Raw genomic sequence first — 16998 nt, 5'->3', positions numbered from 1 at the left:
CTTTTTATAGAGTGTTGATCCGATTTTTTTTCTTTAGTACATCGTTTGTTATGATCGAAAGGTAAAGAGTCAGATTTTCCAAAGCCAAACGTTTAAAGTGAAAAAAATGAAAAACCAATAAACCAATAAGCATAATGATGAAGCGTGCCAAGAAGAATGTTAAATGATGATGATAATGATAGACAAAAATTTTATGTATAAATGTAGGATTCATTCTTTACTCATTGATTTGGCAGTTGCAATGGCATTTTGTTTTTGTTGATATGCTTGACAAGGAATATTCTTTCGTACGCTTCGTATTTCATCACTAGTATATCCGGGAATTCGAATATTCCAATTACGTTCAAGATGTAGTTGAACATCTTTAACATCTAATGTATCGGATTTTCTGTATTTTGCAAGTCTACATGCAAAAGAAACTACTGATTCTACAAATTCATCTGCTACTTCTAAAAGAAGCTTTAATCGATTAGAAAATATTATGTTTTTTTTTTTCTTAATAAAATGTAGCCTTACCTCTTCGACATCAGGATCAAGTCGTTCATCAGGATTAATTTGTTTTACGAGTTCTTGAAGCTTTCGTTTGCTTAATATGCGATTACCATTATCAATATCGTATTGTGGTGGTTTAGAAATTCCAGGTGTACTCATTAAAGGTGTTGTTGTATAACCAGATGTTAATGTTGGTCTTGATGGTGGAATAGACACTGGTACGGGTAGTTTAACATTTAAAACTTCAGGAATAGGTGGCATTTTTTCAAATGATGTATGTGCATTTGGATTTTGTGCGATTTGCCCGGAAACCGGTTGAAACGGTAGATTTGCTGTTTGCTGAATTGATGGTTTTGTAATATTTACCGGATTTTGTCGAAATTGTTGTATCGCCGGCGCTACTGTCTCTTTACTTTTGTTTCCTTGTGGAATTTGTTGTTGTTGAATCGCTATAGGATTCATTTGTTGCATTGATGCTCGTTGTTGAAGTGCAATATTCATTGCTACTTGATTTGGTTGAACTTTTTGCATCATCGGATTCGTTTGATGCATATTTCCTGTCTTCATCGTATTCTCCTGTCCTTGTATACCCTGCATTTGCTGCATTTGATGGAATTGCTGACTAGCTTTTTGAATATGCATATGATACGTATTTAACGCCGTAATCTTCTCATTATGCTCTTTTTCCAATTCTTCCTTCTCTCTTTGCGTAATATTCGGCTTAGATAATTCCGTTTTAATCTTCGTAAGCTGTTCTTTCAACTCTGAAATCGCTTTAACAAAATGTTGCGTTGTTTGTTGTAAATGACTTTGCGCCTCTAACGCTTGTTTTACTCCATGATTAATAGGTACCACTCCTTGTATCATTCCTTGAGATTTCATAATATCAATATTAGCATTCATTGTCGATCCACTTTGAATAGCTAAAAGCTTTTGTTTTAATCGACAAACATTTTGATAAAGTGCTTGTCCTTGCGGCGTTTGAAGCCCCGCTTGCTGCGCTGCTTGTTCATACTTTGTAATTTGTGCCTGTAGCTCCTGTAATTGCGACATATTCCCTCTTTATCTTCTCTTATTTATCTATTTCTTTTATACCCTTAAACTCCACGAAAAAAACCCTAAAAAAAACCGGAAAAAAACGGTTCTTTCTCTATTCTATTAATCTTTTATATAAATCCTCTTATAATATATTATTTACCCTCTTATTCTTCCGTTTTTTAACTCTTTTTCTCCTCAAATTTACTCTTAATTTTTCGTTCGTCTTTCTCGATAATCCGATGAGGTTCTACTGGTGTCTTAATCGTCGTTGCTATGACGATGGTTGCGATGACGATGGTTGCCATACCATCCGTTGCCATACCATCCGTTGCCGTACCAATCGTTGCCATGGCATCCTCGTCCCCATGACAACCTGCCCACTGCAAATTTACCGTCGAATCTTTTGCTGCAAAAAAAAGGCTTTTTACTGAGCTTTAATAGAGAAATATTGCAGAAATGAGCTGTCGTAAGTCCTATTTATATGTTTATTAGTGATATTTAAGATATAAAATAGCTTTAAAAGGGGAAGAAATTGAAAAAAGACTTCATCGTATTCGAATCACATTAACATCAAGAAATGTCAAGAATTTGGAGAAAGTATGCTCTGATTTGACGCAGAGAGCAAAGGATAAGAGTAAAAAAAGAAGAATTTTTGTTTTTTTCCGGTTAAAAATGGTTAGATTTGCGTGTAAAAGGACCGGTTCGTTTACCGACATGTGTATTAAAAATTACGACGAGAAAAACACCATGTGGAGAAGGATCGAAGACGTGGGATAGATTTGAAATGCGTATCCATAAGAGAGTTATTGAGTAAGATGAATAAATGAATTAATTGTGTAGATTGAAAGGAAGTAGTTTGCATTCACCGACAGAGACAGTAAAACAGATAACATCGATTACTATGGAGCCGGGAGTGGAAGTTGAAGTGACGATTCAACAGTCATCTCAGCTTTCATTAGGAGTTTGAAATGTTATTTGTGTCGAATAATGAATAAATAGTAATTTTGTTCGAAAAAAGAGTTAAAAAAGAATAAAAATTTAAAGATCGTTATATAAGAGTACTTTTTATGCATTTTGTTGTATAATAATGTGTTCTTGTTATTAAATATTATATTTTGTTATTTATATGTTTAAAGATTTTTTCGAATAGATGTGCCATTTTGAAATAATATAAATATTAGCCACGTAAAGAAAGAGGAGGTTCCATTTCAGGAATTTTTCCTAGTGTAAAAATATGAGATTTAAATTCTTTAAGAGCGTATGCAGGTAAATCGGATTCAGATAAAGGATCGGGAGCGCCTTGATTTAATAAAACAACTTCTATATGATTTGTATATTGAGAATTATGTATCGAAGGAGAATTTTTAGAAAACTATAATAAATATTAGAATAATTAGTAAATTTAGAAAAATTAACTTCTTGTGAATTTTGTTGAAATATAAATGTTGATTCAAATGTTTTTTTTGGTGGAAATATTAAATCATTTGTTTTTGAATTATTTTCTTTAGATGAATTAAAAATAGTTGGTTGTTGATGAAATGTTGTTTGAGAATTAAAAGCAGATTGTATTTGTGTTGGATTAAAAATGTTGGATTGGCAAGAAACTTGTGTTGATGGATTTATCGGTGAATTAGACATCTGAGAATCCATTTGAAAAGCTGAATTGTTATTAAAATTAGATGGATTTTGATTCGACATTATATTGTTAAAAATAGGTTTAATAGGTGCCATTGAAAAATTAGATACTCCAAATGATGGTATATTCGAAATATTAGAACCAAATGATATCGTTTTCGTATCATTTTTATTAAATAAATTCTCCATCGTTGAATTGCCCTTTCCTAATATACTATTTTTCATATTAAGTTTTTATATAATTCTTTTTTTAAAAAAATAACCTAAAATTATCCTCTCTATTCTCTCTAAAAAACCTATTCGACTCCGTAAAACTTCTTTCTAATGGCTTTCTTGATAAAAACATAGATATTTCCGATATAACCGTTTTAGACGCTTGTGAATTCGAAAATAATACATCAACATTCCCTGAAAACTTTCCATTATTTATATCATTCGCTATTTTACATGTTTTTCTCAAATTCTTGATCATATTCCTTCTTAAATCTTCCATCTCTCGTGTCATTCTTTCCACTTTGTTTTTCTATATAATTCCTTTCAGGACCCTTAAAAAAACCCCCAAAAAAACCCTACATAGTCATAAAATTTCATATTTTCCGCACATTCATACGCAAATGCCCTTAATTCCTCCGGTGATATATCTTTTCCTGATATTAAATTTGCTTGTCCCTTACCCGTACCATAACTTGTAAATATCCATTCTGGATGATTCTTTCCCAAATCCTCCCTTATCCCTTCTTCGCTATCACTTATTTAGCTTCTTATCTCTTATTATTCCCTCTTATTCTTTGCCTTATCACATAATTATTTATTCTTCCTTTATTTCCCTCTAACTCCCTCAAATTTTGCCCAAAAAAAACCCGGTTTTCACTCAAAATATGCTCATTTCTACAGCTATTTCCATATCTACATCTTCCTATTAAAATTAGCTTCAAATTCCCTCTTTTTTACTCAAAATACCCTCCAAGAAAAACCTACAGATCGTCATGTCGTCCCTCGTTGCTGTGCCAACGTCCCCGTCCAAGATCTCAACCTCATAAAAATATATGATGGAGCTTAAGGTAAAGTATGAGGAGAAAAAGGGCTTATAAGAAGGTTTACTAATAGAAATCTATTGTTTAGAAAGAGAGGAATTCATTTGAGAAGATTTATTGCGAAAAAACGAAAGAATTTGCGTATAATAATAAGTTATTAAACCATATTAAAAGCTGCCGAAAGAAACATGGAGGAAAGCTGTTTTTTGATATGTTATTAGAAGATATTGCACGGATATATGATTGTATATAAGTGGTTAAAAGGGTATTATTGATGGGGATGTAGGGGAGAAGATATATCCGCCTAAAACAGTGGTTGAATTAAAAAAATTATATTTTTCTATAGAAAACAGTCATATTGATGAATTAAAGAAGAATTGTTATCATTATTATCTTTTGAAAGATTGTGATATGAGTGAAAAGTTTTCGAATGATGTTTTTATACCTATTATATATAGAAAACTGATGGATAGTTACTGGTATCTTGACAGGATGAGATTTGAGGTAAATTATAGACAAAAAAGAGAGAAATAAGAAAGAAAGAAGGTTTAAATAAGTATAGGAAGCGTTTTCGAGTCTTTGTACGCCGAATTTAGTGCCAAATTTTCCAGAAAAAATATTGAGATCATTTTATTTTCTTTCAGGTGAACAAGGAGCTCAAATGACGATTACATATACGGATGTGATGTCACTTCCATTAGATACGGATGAAAAGTTAGATATATATATGTCATCATTGATAAAGGTGGATGTTCTTTCAGCATATTCATTTTTGGTAAGTTTTTGAATATAATATATGAAATAGTATATTTAGAATGATATAGAAATCATGTCCTAATTTAAAAGCAACATTTTTTCAAAAAATTATAGAACATTGTCTTTGTGTAGAACAATGTACAAAATGGTTATTAGAATTACCATTTACAAAAGAGGAAGAAGAACAATTAATAAGATATCTTAAAGAAGCGCCTTATGCAACATCAAAAAACATTTTGTTTGTTTATTTAATTAATAAGGGAAAAAGGATTGAGGCGATAGAATTATCTAAATCTATAGGAAATGATTTTTTTAGAAATATTGAAATAGCAGACTTTGTTAATGGATTAAACAAATCGCTTTTACCAATAGAAAGGAAAATGATTCAGTAATAAATATTTGTATTCAAATGAAATATTAGTTCTTAAGTATTTTTTATAAAATTAGAACCAAATTTATAACTAAAACTTTTATTTAATCATGTATTGATGAATTTTTTTACATCTATATTGCCAATATTAGTAAAGAAATGAAGTTAATATTATGAATTACTTTGAAGCCAATTGACATATTCATTTTGTTCTTTGTAACTAACATATTCAGGAATAAATAAAGCTAAAGATGTATTTATTCCACGTTCTTCTAAATAGCGTTCAAACATTACTTGAATATTCTAAAGATATTAATATAATAAAAATATATTATGATTATATACTTCATCTAAACTTTGAAAAGAAGGACCCATATATATACCTCGCCTTTGCCAGTCTGCTTCTGCTGTTTGAGTCAATGCGAGATTATCATTTTTATAATATGTTATATTTTCTATCATAAAAATTCCATCTTGTGCAAGTGCATCTAATGCTAATGTGCCTGATTTAGACTAATATAATGTTAAAATAAATATTTTTTTTAATTTTTTTTTACCTTTGTAATAGTAATATTACACCTAATAGGTAGACTACATGTAGAATCATCTTTGTTGAATCCAGAAAGATTATCCTTTGTATTTAGTGTATTATTTTGCAGTGATTCGTTTTCATTTTCCTGATAATATTCATCCTCTGATTCAAGATTATTGATATCTGAGATAGAAAAAGATACAATAATTCTAATGAAAAACTATAAGAAAACCTCTTAACTTTATTTTTTAATAATACTTTTCATCTTTAAACTGACGAACAAGTTCTACTTCATTGCTATCTTCATGATCAATAATCTTAATAATTTAGCTCCAAAAAAATAAAAGAAATTTATAAATACTTCAAACTGTTTATTATCCATAAATGTTCTTATATTTTCTGGGATCTCTTTTACTGATGATGTTTCAAGTTGTATCTCTGAAGAAAGTCTTTCACTTAATTCTTTGTCAACTAACCCTTATTATTAAATAATTAAATTTATATTAAGAAACATGCCTATGCTATATTTATACATAGGAGATCTTGTTGAAAAGCTTGTTTTTTGCAAAATATAAGGTGTTGTAAAGAAATACCATCTGGATTTGAAAAATTGAGGTCCAAGAAAATGCTGACTTTTCAGATTCAAAGCCTTCAGTGATCCCTTTAAAAAGCGCATAATAAATATGTTTTGATTGTGCAAAAAATACTGTATATTTTTAAAAAAAAAAAATAAAAATTTTTAACGGTATAATGATCCTTTTGAAAATATATATCATCCTGTGAAATTTCCTTTGCTTACATGTGCTACATATTGTCCAAAACCTGTTTGTGTATCTTATATTGCTATTTGTTATTTTTTGTTATGAATCTTCTTTTTTAACACGAATAAACTTTAAAGTATGAAGATCATTATAATTTCCCGTCCATTTTTTTAATGCCAATACATTTTCCTCGTCGGTTATATCAGGTACATCTATTTTTTATCAACTTTATTCGTTTTTTTATCCTTTTAAAGGGAAATTACTAAATCCATTTTTATATTCATTTTGTTCATCATAAAATACCCGTTTAAATGACTCTTTTTTAGAAGAATGATGTGGATGAAGATCTGAACATGATGATTCCTGTATTTTTGAATCATTTCGGTGAATATATCTATTTTGATCAATGAAAATTTATTGATCAAAAAACTCAATATAAACCTTTCAATTAGCTTATTTAATTCCTTTAAACTTAATTTCGTAATATTTTCTAATTCAACAATTGATTTAAAATAGATACAACGGCTAACTATTCATGTTAATAATATTAATCTTATATAAAACTTTATACTTTGTATATCTCGTCTTTTTTCACGGATTTTTCTTTCTTTTTTAATCCGATCTTCTCTATTAATAGATTTCTGTATTTGCTTAGCCTTTCTTGACCTTGGATGTGCTAAATTGGCTCCTTTTTTCTTCCAAATCTTCCTTAAATTCAATACTTTTGGCATGATCTAAAGTTTGTCGAATACAAATTATAATACTGGAAAAAGCTATATTTATTTAACACATTATCAACCCTATTGTACATGACTAGCATGAAAATACGGATATCGCTTTATATAAGACTTTTGTTTTGAAATATCTTTTTATTTTCCATATGTTGCCTCATTGATACAAGTAAAAAATCCATAGCAGAAAAAAGTGCAAAGATCTATAATAAAATTTAAGCAATATGTAGATAGAATAGTAGGAAACACTAACGCAAGAAACCCAACTTAAAATAACCAAGTTAGTCCCTGGATTTATCTTGATTATATCAGTATTTATTTCTCTTGTGATGGTATACAAGGAAGAAATGGTGAAGTGAACAATAAAAGTAAGTGTAATGAGTAGAATAGTTCCTGACAATATAAAATAAAAATTTAATGCTGAAAGAAAGCGAATGTATGGTATAAATGGCATAGAATTGAATAAAGATAACAAGATAGAAATGCCGATTAAAATACATGTTCCAATTGATATTTTCTTAAATTGAAATTCATCTATAAATGCCTTTGAAATAGAGATTAGCTCAGATGAGTCATCAAATTTTCCTGAAAATGAATCAAAGCTTTTAAAACACTTAATATTATTTGGTTTTATAGCACATATTCCTGCAAAGTAAATTTTTATTAAATTATTTGAAAATATACCATTGTATCCAATACGGATGTCAAAATTATCTTTATATTCTTGATTTATAACGTTAAATATATCTGCATCGTAAAAATAATTAGTAATATTTATGTCTTCATATTTCATTTCAAATATATAGATTGAATTGAATTTCTCTGATGTGCATCCCATAATGGTTATAACTAAAAGAATGATTAATCAATAAATCCAATGAGTAAAAGCTATGAAAATTCATACAAAAACAAATAAAAGAAATTATTAAAAAAAGATTGAGGAAAAGACGTGATTTCAAAAAAAAACCTGCTGTATATTAATCAATCAAAATCCCAATATAATTGTATAGCTTTGAAAAAACGTACAAAAATGGCTCGCCATTTTATATTTTAAAATATAATTATATAAAAATATTATTTGAAGTGAATTTGTTGGTTTAGAAAAAAAAACATTCCAAAACTATGGCTTTCAATATAAATTGCCAAATAGAATATCCTAAAAAGAAAGATCATTATGTCGAATTTCTTTGTTAAGTTTCTATAGTAACATATAAGCACAGTTCAATGAAAATGAAATTTGAAACCCTAAACATAATAATTTTAAATAGATCATAATTGTTAAAGATTTGCTGCTATTTTTGAAAGTTATGAATTATGGTTGTTTTTCAAAGATAGAAATGTATTAATATTGTTTAAATATCAAAATTTATTTTCCCCAATTTTTTCTGTAGAATTTGTTGAAAATATAAAACAAGATGGTAATCTCCTAGCACATGGTGTTCCTTTAGATATTTTGCACTCTTCTGTTGGTTCTGAATTATGTTTTATAAAAGTGTTTTGAGTAGCTATTTGATGTAAAGGAAAGTGAGCTTTAGCATAATCATTTGAAGTTTGTGTATGCAATTGACGCCAATTCGAAATAATACTGCTATAAAGTTCCTTATCTTCGTAAATGTCTATTTTTTGAGATTTTGAATGTATATTATTCTTTTCTGGAAAAACGTCATTAAACCAAGGACATTTATCTAGTATTTGACATTCTGAACTCTTGGAAGTTTCAAATGAATTCAAATGATTAGGATATGAATTATCTAAATCTACAGCGATGCTTTTATGATTAATGTCTTCTTTGTTGTTTGTATTTTCTGTAGCTTTTATTTGACTTTCTTCTTTGATTATATGAACATTTGTTTTTTTTTGATGAGGAAAAGAGCTATCTTTATTAAGAATATGATTTGTTTGATGAATATTTTCCTGATTGATCTTTGATACAAGGTGTTTTTTGTCCTGAAAGGTTTCCTTGAAATGTTTTGCTTCTGTCTGTCGGGAAATATCATTTGTCAATGGCCTTTTTGCATTATCATTAAGAACAGATAAGACCTGTGGTCGGGAATTATTCGTAGGCAAAGCTAGAACATCATTAATAAGCTATAGTATAAAGATATTTTCAAACCGAAAAGAGGTGAAATAGAATGATTGTTGAAAGGGCTTTCTTTTCCTTGTTTAGCCAACATGCAGTATTCATTTGGATACTTGAAGATTAATAAATTCCGACAAAATGTAATATTTACCTGTATATTTCCTTTAGTCTTGTTAAATGCTTGAATTCCATTTAATGATACATGAATTGGAAGTCTTGTTATTGGATTAATTTCTCCACGTATTAATCCTTGAACAATATCTGCTGGTATATCTGGACCAGCAATTCTATCGACATTCTCTCCTAGTGAAGTTTTTGGCTCGTTCCACATGACAATACTTTTCCTATCCAAACAATATACACGTTGATGCATAAATGTTAGATTTGCAAAATTAAATTGCTTCTCATAATCATGTGGGATTTTAAGTGCGTATTCTGACATGATTACTTTTAAAAGCTAGAAACTATTAAAAACCCGTATAACTTTCACGTCTTAATCAATCTACCTGATCAATTGTTTTATGTTTTTTTAATAGTCGATATGCTGTTTTCAATCCTACACCAGGAATACCTTCTAGATAATCGCATCCCGAAAGAATAGCCATACATCGAAATTCTTCATCTGACCATCCTGATAAATCGATTTCCTTGACTTGTCGAAACTTCTCTCTTTTAATTTCAATGCATTCTCCGTATTGGTCCAGTTTCAGAAGAATACATTTGCATCCAAAAACTAAAAGATCCGAATCCTCCGTAAGAATAGCATGAATGATTCCCTGCTTTTCTAAATATGCCAATTGAGCATCTGCTTCATATGGTGCAACAACATAATCCACATTTTCGCGTCTTAATGCCTTATTTCCCATTAACCCTATAAATAAAATGCCTCCGTTATAAAACCTTAATAAATTTATACGCCATTTCAGGCGTAACATTGATACATTTTTGGAATTGCTCCATTGCTAGTCGTTTTTTATTCTGTGAAAGAAATTCTAGCCCTTTTGCTTTACTTTCTGCCCGTTTTTTTCCCCTCTCGCACTCTGTCTTCTCTTTGCTTGGTAAATACCCTCCGTCAAATACAATAAATAGCTTAATTCCATAATGTTTAAGCATTTTAACTCGGTGCATCGCATAATCAACATATCTTCAAAAAAAAACCCATTAATAACCCAAAAAATCCCGGAAAAAAACTACTTTTCCGTTAATTCCCCTAATGCAAGATCCCATGCGCATGAAAACGCCCCTTTATAAAGCCATATATACGCATCTACGCCTATGGTTTTTCCTGAATATTGTTTGATATGTGTTTTGACCTATATTTATCAGAAATTAACCGGAAAAAAACGTATAAATAACCTGAATAGACTTTAATAGTGGAAGAAGCCCTTGAATTCCCATAATAACCACTTATTATCGAGAAAAAACGCTGCAAAGTTTTCCTCGCGACGTATGATGTTGACTTGAGGTCGATCTCGATAGATGCGATATTTATTAAGTCTGGAGGAGTGATATTTTAATGGTTGGAAATATACATGAAAGAGGTGAGAAATGAATAGATTAGAAATGAAAGAAGTGGTATGAGATGTTTTTTTGTGATTTAAAATGATTAAATATGTATGCATTAAATTATAAATTACAGAGTTGTTTAAAGCTTAAAGAAATGAATTATCAAAATCCCTGTTAGTATAGACAGCCCGTCTAATGAGAAAGGGCAGAAGCTAGAACCGTTTTTAAATGCAAGAGTAAAAAAATGAGATGAATTCAAAAGAATGATACGATGAGTTTTATTTTTTCGATATAAGCCAAATAATAAATTATCTTAATGGAACATTGAATGACCATCGATCTTCCAAAAATCCTTTTGCAGTGTCTTCTAATAAGATTTCTCGACGATTACTGACATATACTGTTTTATCTAGAATAGCTTGTTTAAATTGAGATATTTGATCAATGTTGATAGGTTTTTCGCATAGGCCACTAAGGCTTTCTACAGCCATTTCCAAATCTCTTTGATTATCCTCGAATATTTCTGTTGCGTTATTTCTTGCAAGATAAAATGAAAATGCGTATGTCCTAGTGTTTTTTTTTTTTAGAATATTGAATTTTAGAAAGGGGAATATCAAGTACCATTTCAAGGTTTGTCTACATTGACAAAGAATATCAATGGCTGATTATTGTTAAAATTAATAATTATATATGATAGGACGCGATTACCTCTACGAAGAAATTGAACTTCAATCCAAGACATATCGGATGTGATTTGTAATTGAGTCATTTTTTTCTCCGTTCTAAGATAAAGTTCTCTATCTAATTTTGCTGATTGCTCATGATTTGAAAATCTATTATAATACTAAAAAAGGTCAATCGATACTACAACAACCAATACTCATAAATGAATATACATGTAAGTATCGTTCTAATAATGCACGAGATTGCGCTTGTTGATCTTGAAAATTGATTTTACTTTTCTCATCATACCGATTACAATTATACCAATTTGTGCCATGTTCACTCCATGGACCCGTACATACCCAGCAAAATTCGTATTTACATTTTTTGCAAATCATATGATTGCATCCCCCGTTTTTCTCTATTGTAGCATTGCATTTTGGGCATTCTTTTGTATTAGCGGAAATCCAGTTTGCCGTTTCGGAATCGTCTTCACACTTCTTTAGCCACATCTTCACTAATATGCATATACAAGGCTGATGATCTGAAAGCCCACAACCAAAACAAAATCGTTGACCACAAAGACAAACGACCGTAGGAACGATCGATGTTAATTGACGTTGTTCTACCCTGCACTTAATCGTATATTCACAGTTAGGTGCTGGACAATATCGAAGATGTTCGTTATTATTAACATACGTCCGATCAAGAAGCGCGATATATCTATCATCATTTTCGGTAACCATGACTATCAATGGAAAAAAAAAAAAACAAATTATAATACCTTCGAGATATTTCTGGTGGAACGAGAAGTTCTACCGAACGTTCTGTCACTATATAATTGCATTTTTCCCCCGGACAATAAATCCTACATGATTCTCCTTCTTCTTTAATTTTTTGCACAAGATAATGCTCATAGCAATGTATACAATATCGATGGCCACATTCTAATGCATACGTTTGAAGATTCTTCTCATCTTCACAACATATTTCACATACAAAATTAGGAATCGTTTTTAACGCTAATATTGTCGATGAATCAGTCGTAATTCCCACCGTTTGTAAAACCATGTTCGGATTATCCATATATTGCTCAATAAGCCTCTCTTTATTCCATCTAAAATAACGAAGAAGCGATGTAGACTGCTCCTCTGAAATTCCAAACATTCCAGAAATATGTTTAACATGATTATCTATCATTTTTTGTTACACTCGTTCTTTCTTTCTTTCTTTTTCTTTATACCCTGATCATTACGGATATCTTGGACCGATTGAACATAAAATTCTACTTCATATGCCTTCTGTTTATTCTTTTCCTCTGAAAATACTGAAAATGCTTCATTGTCATCAAACTCAATCTCTATTTAATTATAAGTCCCTGAAAACACCGTTTTTTCTCGAAAAACGCATAGAACACGCTTCTATCTACCTGATTCACCTATGCTGTCTTCAAGAATCCCATTATTTGACATTTCATCAAATACTTCTTCATCACTAAATTCCTCTTCTGACATTTTAACCTATTTCCTCGTAAATCTGCCCTTTTTTTCCCGGAAAAAAAGCAATATATATTACTCCCTATAACTACTTTAGTTTTTCTATTAAATCTCTCTTCTTACCCTATTTTAAACCCCCCAAATGCTCTATTTTTTTTAATTAAATTTTATGTCTGTCATCTTAGTGTCGCGTGTGCATGATATGATCGATTGTTTTAAAATAGTGTAAAAGTGTAGTATAAATAGATAAATATAAAATGTAAGAAAATAGTGTAAAAATAGTGTTAAAATAATGTAAAATAAGTGTTGAAAGATGAATTATTCAGTTGAATCTTCTTCGGCGTTTTTGAGCCAAGTAACGAATTTTGAACCAATATTATATAGTCTTTTTTTTTCAATAGAACCAGTTTGTGATTTAGAATTATCAAACCATGAATAAATATCATCTTCTTCTACGATATCTTCATTGTAAAATAATTTAAGAAGACGTGGAAAGAATCTCATGTATTCGATACGTTTTGAACATGATTCCTGAAGAGTAAGAATGATTTCTTCTTTATCTTCATTTGAAAAGGTCATTTTTTTGAGTAATATGATCCATTTTTTTATGTTTTGTTCAATAATATCGGCAATTGATTTGCCTTCTTCAGAAACCAATTTTAAAATATAATTTAAAAATGCCATAATAATTGTGCTTCGTACTTCAGAATAAGAAACATTTGTACTCATTCTTAAGGAATGCATTTCTAAAAGAACACTATCTACCATATGATTTTCATCGAAGGCTTGTTCTAATCCAGCTAATGCTTCTCGATAAAAATATTCATTAGTAGCATCAGATTCATCAGACATTATAGTTATAGTGGTTGAGGAACGTCTTCGTAGACCATTTGATTCTTTAGATGATATGGATGAAAGGGATGTATCACTTATTGATATTTCTTTCAAGTTATAAACTATGTGTATATTAAAAATTAAGGTTTTATGAATCAATTAGCAAACCTAGAGATGAACAATCTATTGATTCTGTTTCAGCGTCTTCATCATCAGATAATTCAAGGTCTTGATAAATATATCCTTTTCCATTTACGCCAACAACCGTTGTATCTGTCAATTCAAATGTATTATTTTTAATATGTTTTTCAGGAAGAAAGTTGGTTAAACGAATATTTCCAGAAATAACCATTCCATTTGATATTTCAACGCCAAATGAAATGATTGCACCTTCTTGTATAATACAATTTTTTCCTAGAATAACATTATCGGCAATTATTGAATTACTTATTTTACATCCATCGCCAATCGTGACATTATTCCATATGAATGAATTTTCTATAACAACATTATCTCCGATTAGACAGTTTCTTCCAATTGTAGCACTCATTATAACTGTATTTTCTAAAATCATTGTTCCAGATCCAATAACAACCTTGGATTTAAGGTTAACTGATCTAGAAAGAATAACATTATCTTCCTTATAAATATGACCTCTCATATATTTAAAAGATTGGTTAAAAAGAAGATTACTATCCGGTACAAAAGGATAAGACCATCTAGATATAACATCTTTCCTAATTACTTTTTAAATATAATATTAGAAGAAAATTAAAAGAAAAATTTACGTTATAACGTTATATGCTTGCAAGTTTTGTACACATGCTGCATAATTATCCTCTATAACATGGCAATATATTGTTTTTCTAAGCAAATCACTCGTTAAAATCCCATGAACAAAATCTTTTCGTATATCCTGATAATCAAAATTTTCCGTAAATAATGCTGGTACCTTTTATAAAACATTATTCTTCATATTTTTCAAAAAATTCATCCATACCTCAGGAGAACATATATCTATCTGACAATCGATTAAATCATTCCTAATTTCGACTTTTTCATGCTTATTAAATATATCTCCATCAATAGATATCGATTTCGTCCTCGGTTTCATCTTAATCGTCTCATAATGAAGACATTTCGACGTATCTGAATCAATTACAAATATCGATGCCTCCGATCCAATTCTATCCCTTCTTTAATCATTCGTACTCTTTTTTTAATACATAAAGAAACCTTATTCGATGAAATGGACTCACTTTTTGAACAAGAATACTCATAATTGCATTTTTATCTGTTTGTCTTCGTTTATTATGTTCTGAAATCACCTCTTTTAAACTTATATTACTAACAACATCCCCGTTTATTAATAAAAAATCAGATTCAATCCATTTTCTTGCATCCAATTCCCTTAATACATCTCCTGCTGATAAATTCTCCGACGATATAATCGTTTGCACTGAAAACGGTGATGCAATATCATTCCACTTAGATTTTCTAATCCCCCCAAAAAATCCTATTTCAGAATAACCCTCGCTCCCCTATTCTTTCTTCTTACTCAATATATTCCTTAATTTCCTCTCCATGTTCATGACAAAAAATATATACTTCTTGAACTCCTCCCAGCGCCAGAAATTCAAACGTATATTCAATCAGAGGTATATTTGCAAGTTCTATAAGGCACTATTCTCCTCTTAATTCCTCTTTCTTATCTAATAATCTCTTACTCGTGGTTTTTCCAATGTTAATGGTTTAAACCGGCTACCAAATGAATCTGTAAGGACAATTGCTATAAATCATTATTTATTTATCTAAATCTTATCAAAAACTTACCGCGAAGCGCTTGTTTGGGCTCGTCCAGCTTGGTATTCAGGCTTTTTGACGCTTTAACCATCGTTCTGGACAGACTCAGTTGGCGGGCGCAGAGCAGGTTATATAGTATAGGTAGTTTAAAAAGATACATGAATGATGGGAGATAAGTTGTAGATGATGATTATAGAATCAAAGAAGACGGGATGAGGTGTTTTTAGTTGAAATTGAGGGAGAAAATGAGGAGTGTTTGTCGAGGGCTGTTGACTGGTAGGAAGGATAAGGTTAGGAAAAGTATGAATTCATGGATAAAAGGAGGTTTAAAGATGAGAAATATGTTTGTTTTTATTAGGAAGAAGGATCTTAGTGGGATACGTTGTTTTTTGGGCGAAAATTCGGTTGAAATTGGACCAGGAGATAGAATACCAAATGAAAAGTTGATGGTAGATTTTTTTGGATAAATAATGAATGAAAAGGTTATTAAATGGGGTTCAGGAGAAGAATTTAACGGATCTTATTGATTTGGGAGAAATTCTTCCGAAAAAAGCGATTATTATTGGAGTTCCAGGGGCATTTAGGTATATAGGGATATATATAGATAAATATATATTGATTGAGGGAGTCCTACATGTTCTATTAAGCATCTTCCTGGATTTCTGAGTAGATTGAATGAATTTGAGGAGAAAGGAGTTGGGTTAATGGCATGTATTTCGGTTAATGATGTTTTTGTTATGAATGCCTGGAAAAGGTCTTTTTTTTTATGGTTAAAGGGTTTTTTTTAACTTATAAATGATATAGTTCGTTTTGTATAAAGTCACCTATGGCAATTGAATTGTTTTTTATGTATAATTTATCTTATTATATGATATAGGTTCGTTTTTTTGCTGATCCAACAGCACAATGGACAAAAGCAGCCAATTTATCATTTGATGCTACAAAAGTATTTGGGAATCATAGGAGTAAACGTTATGTTCTTTTTATTGAAGTAATTTTTATTTTTATTAACTTTTTTGACTATTTTTTAGGATGGACTTGTCAAAAAGGCCTTTATTGAGCCTAATTCTGTCGGTCTGGTAGAATGTAGTGCAGAAAGAATTCTTGGTGCTATATGATCTATCTTTTTCTCATGTTGTTGTATTTTTTCTTATCACCTTGCTTTGATACTTTACTCGACTAACTATCTATACTTGTTTGTTTTCTGTTTTATACAAAAAATACATCTTAAAAAGATCTTAAATATTACATGATCTTCTAATACCTT

At 30.1% G+C, this 16998-nt stretch overlaps 11 protein-coding genes across 11 annotated transcripts; 3 read left to right on the top strand and 8 right to left on the bottom strand.

Moving 5' to 3' along the window:
* Positions 1 to 164: 164 nt before the first annotated feature.
* On the bottom strand, positions 165 to 1591 carry T552_02134 (hypothetical protein). The gene is made up of 2 exons (XM_018370689.1): positions 517 to 1591; positions 165 to 459 (listed from the first exon to the last, which is right to left on the bottom strand). The coding sequence occupies exons 1-2, from the start codon at positions 1543 to 1545 to the stop codon at positions 211 to 213; spliced, it is 1278 nt and encodes a 425-aa protein (XP_018225576.1). The 5' UTR covers positions 1546 to 1591; the 3' UTR covers positions 165 to 210.
* A 349-nt stretch (positions 1592 to 1940) lies between these two features.
* T552_02133 (40S ribosomal protein S20) lies at positions 1941 to 2543 on the top strand. The gene is made up of 4 exons (XM_018370688.1): positions 1941 to 1996; positions 2045 to 2164; positions 2211 to 2340; positions 2386 to 2543. Exons 1-4 carry the CDS (start codon positions 1987 to 1989, stop codon positions 2495 to 2497), a joined length of 372 nt encoding a protein of 123 aa, XP_018225575.1. The 5' UTR covers positions 1941 to 1986; the 3' UTR covers positions 2498 to 2543.
* Positions 2544 to 2661: 118 nt separating this feature from the next.
* Positions 2662 to 4173, bottom strand: T552_02132 (hypothetical protein). The gene is made up of 6 exons (XM_018370687.1): positions 4126 to 4173; positions 3958 to 4081; positions 3739 to 3907; positions 3429 to 3688; positions 2947 to 3379; positions 2662 to 2902 (listed from the first exon to the last, which is right to left on the bottom strand). Exons 1-6 carry the CDS (start codon positions 4151 to 4153, stop codon positions 2708 to 2710), a joined length of 1209 nt encoding a protein of 402 aa, XP_018225574.1. The 5' UTR covers positions 4154 to 4173; the 3' UTR covers positions 2662 to 2707.
* A 29-nt stretch (positions 4174 to 4202) lies between these two features.
* On the top strand, positions 4203 to 5347 carry T552_02131 (hypothetical protein; the record flags this gene model as incomplete). The annotated part of the gene is made up of 5 exons (XM_018370686.1): positions 4203 to 4231; positions 4288 to 4444; positions 4486 to 4703; positions 4762 to 4974; positions 5024 to 5347. Exons 2-5 carry the CDS (start codon positions 4411 to 4413, stop codon positions 5345 to 5347), a joined length of 789 nt encoding a protein of 262 aa, XP_018225573.1. The 5' UTR covers positions 4203 to 4231; positions 4288 to 4410.
* A 71-nt stretch (positions 5348 to 5418) lies between these two features.
* T552_02130 (hypothetical protein) lies at positions 5419 to 6574 on the bottom strand. Its single transcript, XM_018370685.1, has 7 exons — positions 6374 to 6574; positions 6219 to 6328; positions 6116 to 6174; positions 5883 to 6066; positions 5671 to 5838; positions 5508 to 5628; positions 5419 to 5459 (listed from the first exon to the last, which is right to left on the bottom strand). Exons 1-7 carry the CDS (start codon positions 6531 to 6533, stop codon positions 5434 to 5436), a joined length of 828 nt encoding a protein of 275 aa, XP_018225572.1. The 5' UTR covers positions 6534 to 6574; the 3' UTR covers positions 5419 to 5433.
* A 98-nt stretch (positions 6575 to 6672) lies between these two features.
* T552_02129 (hypothetical protein) lies at positions 6673 to 7395 on the bottom strand. The gene is made up of 4 exons (XM_018370684.1): positions 7190 to 7395; positions 7060 to 7147; positions 6882 to 7012; positions 6673 to 6830 (listed from the first exon to the last, which is right to left on the bottom strand). The coding sequence occupies exons 1-4, from the start codon at positions 7347 to 7349 to the stop codon at positions 6718 to 6720; spliced, it is 492 nt and encodes a 163-aa protein (XP_018225571.1). The 5' UTR covers positions 7350 to 7395; the 3' UTR covers positions 6673 to 6717.
* A 61-nt stretch (positions 7396 to 7456) lies between these two features.
* On the bottom strand, positions 7457 to 8142 carry T552_02128 (hypothetical protein; the record flags this gene model as incomplete). Its single annotated transcript, XM_018370683.1, has 2 exons — positions 7457 to 7552; positions 7603 to 8142. The coding sequence occupies 2 exons, from the start codon at positions 8140 to 8142 to the stop codon at positions 7457 to 7459; spliced, it is 636 nt and encodes a 211-aa protein (XP_018225570.1).
* Positions 8143 to 8662: 520 nt separating this feature from the next.
* On the bottom strand, positions 8663 to 10874 carry T552_02127 (hypothetical protein). Its single transcript, XM_018370682.1, has 7 exons — positions 10786 to 10874; positions 10624 to 10742; positions 10330 to 10573; positions 9936 to 10283; positions 9581 to 9886; positions 9463 to 9541; positions 8663 to 9418 (listed from the first exon to the last, which is right to left on the bottom strand). The coding sequence occupies exons 1-7, from the start codon at positions 10825 to 10827 to the stop codon at positions 8709 to 8711; spliced, it is 1848 nt and encodes a 615-aa protein (XP_018225569.1). The 5' UTR covers positions 10828 to 10874; the 3' UTR covers positions 8663 to 8708.
* Positions 10875 to 11199: 325 nt separating this feature from the next.
* T552_02126 (hypothetical protein) lies at positions 11200 to 13157 on the bottom strand. Its single transcript, XM_018370681.1, has 7 exons — positions 13028 to 13157; positions 12842 to 12958; positions 12383 to 12791; positions 11832 to 12321; positions 11644 to 11779; positions 11557 to 11596; positions 11200 to 11502 (listed from the first exon to the last, which is right to left on the bottom strand). Exons 1-7 carry the CDS (start codon positions 13110 to 13112, stop codon positions 11244 to 11246), a joined length of 1536 nt encoding a protein of 511 aa, XP_018225568.1. The 5' UTR covers positions 13113 to 13157; the 3' UTR covers positions 11200 to 11243.
* Positions 13158 to 13412: 255 nt separating this feature from the next.
* Positions 13413 to 15822, bottom strand: T552_02125 (hypothetical protein; the record flags this gene model as incomplete). The annotated part of the gene is made up of 8 exons (XM_018370680.1): positions 13413 to 14050; positions 14097 to 14665; positions 14717 to 14880; positions 14929 to 15115; positions 15165 to 15425; positions 15487 to 15611; positions 15656 to 15717; positions 15762 to 15822. The coding sequence occupies 8 exons, from the start codon at positions 15820 to 15822 to the stop codon at positions 13413 to 13415; spliced, it is 2067 nt and encodes a 688-aa protein (XP_018225567.1).
* Positions 15823 to 15989: 167 nt separating this feature from the next.
* T552_02124 (hypothetical protein) lies at positions 15990 to 16895 on the top strand. The gene is made up of 6 exons (XM_018370679.1): positions 15990 to 16180; positions 16233 to 16315; positions 16360 to 16485; positions 16536 to 16560; positions 16609 to 16722; positions 16763 to 16895. Exons 1-6 carry the CDS (start codon positions 16034 to 16036, stop codon positions 16847 to 16849), a joined length of 582 nt encoding a protein of 193 aa, XP_018225566.1. The 5' UTR covers positions 15990 to 16033; the 3' UTR covers positions 16850 to 16895.
* Positions 16896 to 16998: the final 103 nt, after the last annotated feature.

The sequence above is a fragment of the Pneumocystis carinii genome (genome assembly GCF_001477545.1).
Source record: "Pneumocystis carinii B80 chromosome Unknown supercont1.9, whole genome shotgun sequence".
Lineage (NCBI taxonomy): Eukaryota > Fungi > Ascomycota > Pneumocystomycetes > Pneumocystales > Pneumocystaceae > Pneumocystis > Pneumocystis carinii.
The sequence above is the reverse complement of the archived record's forward strand: the minus strand, read 5'-3'. Positions and strand labels throughout refer to the sequence as shown.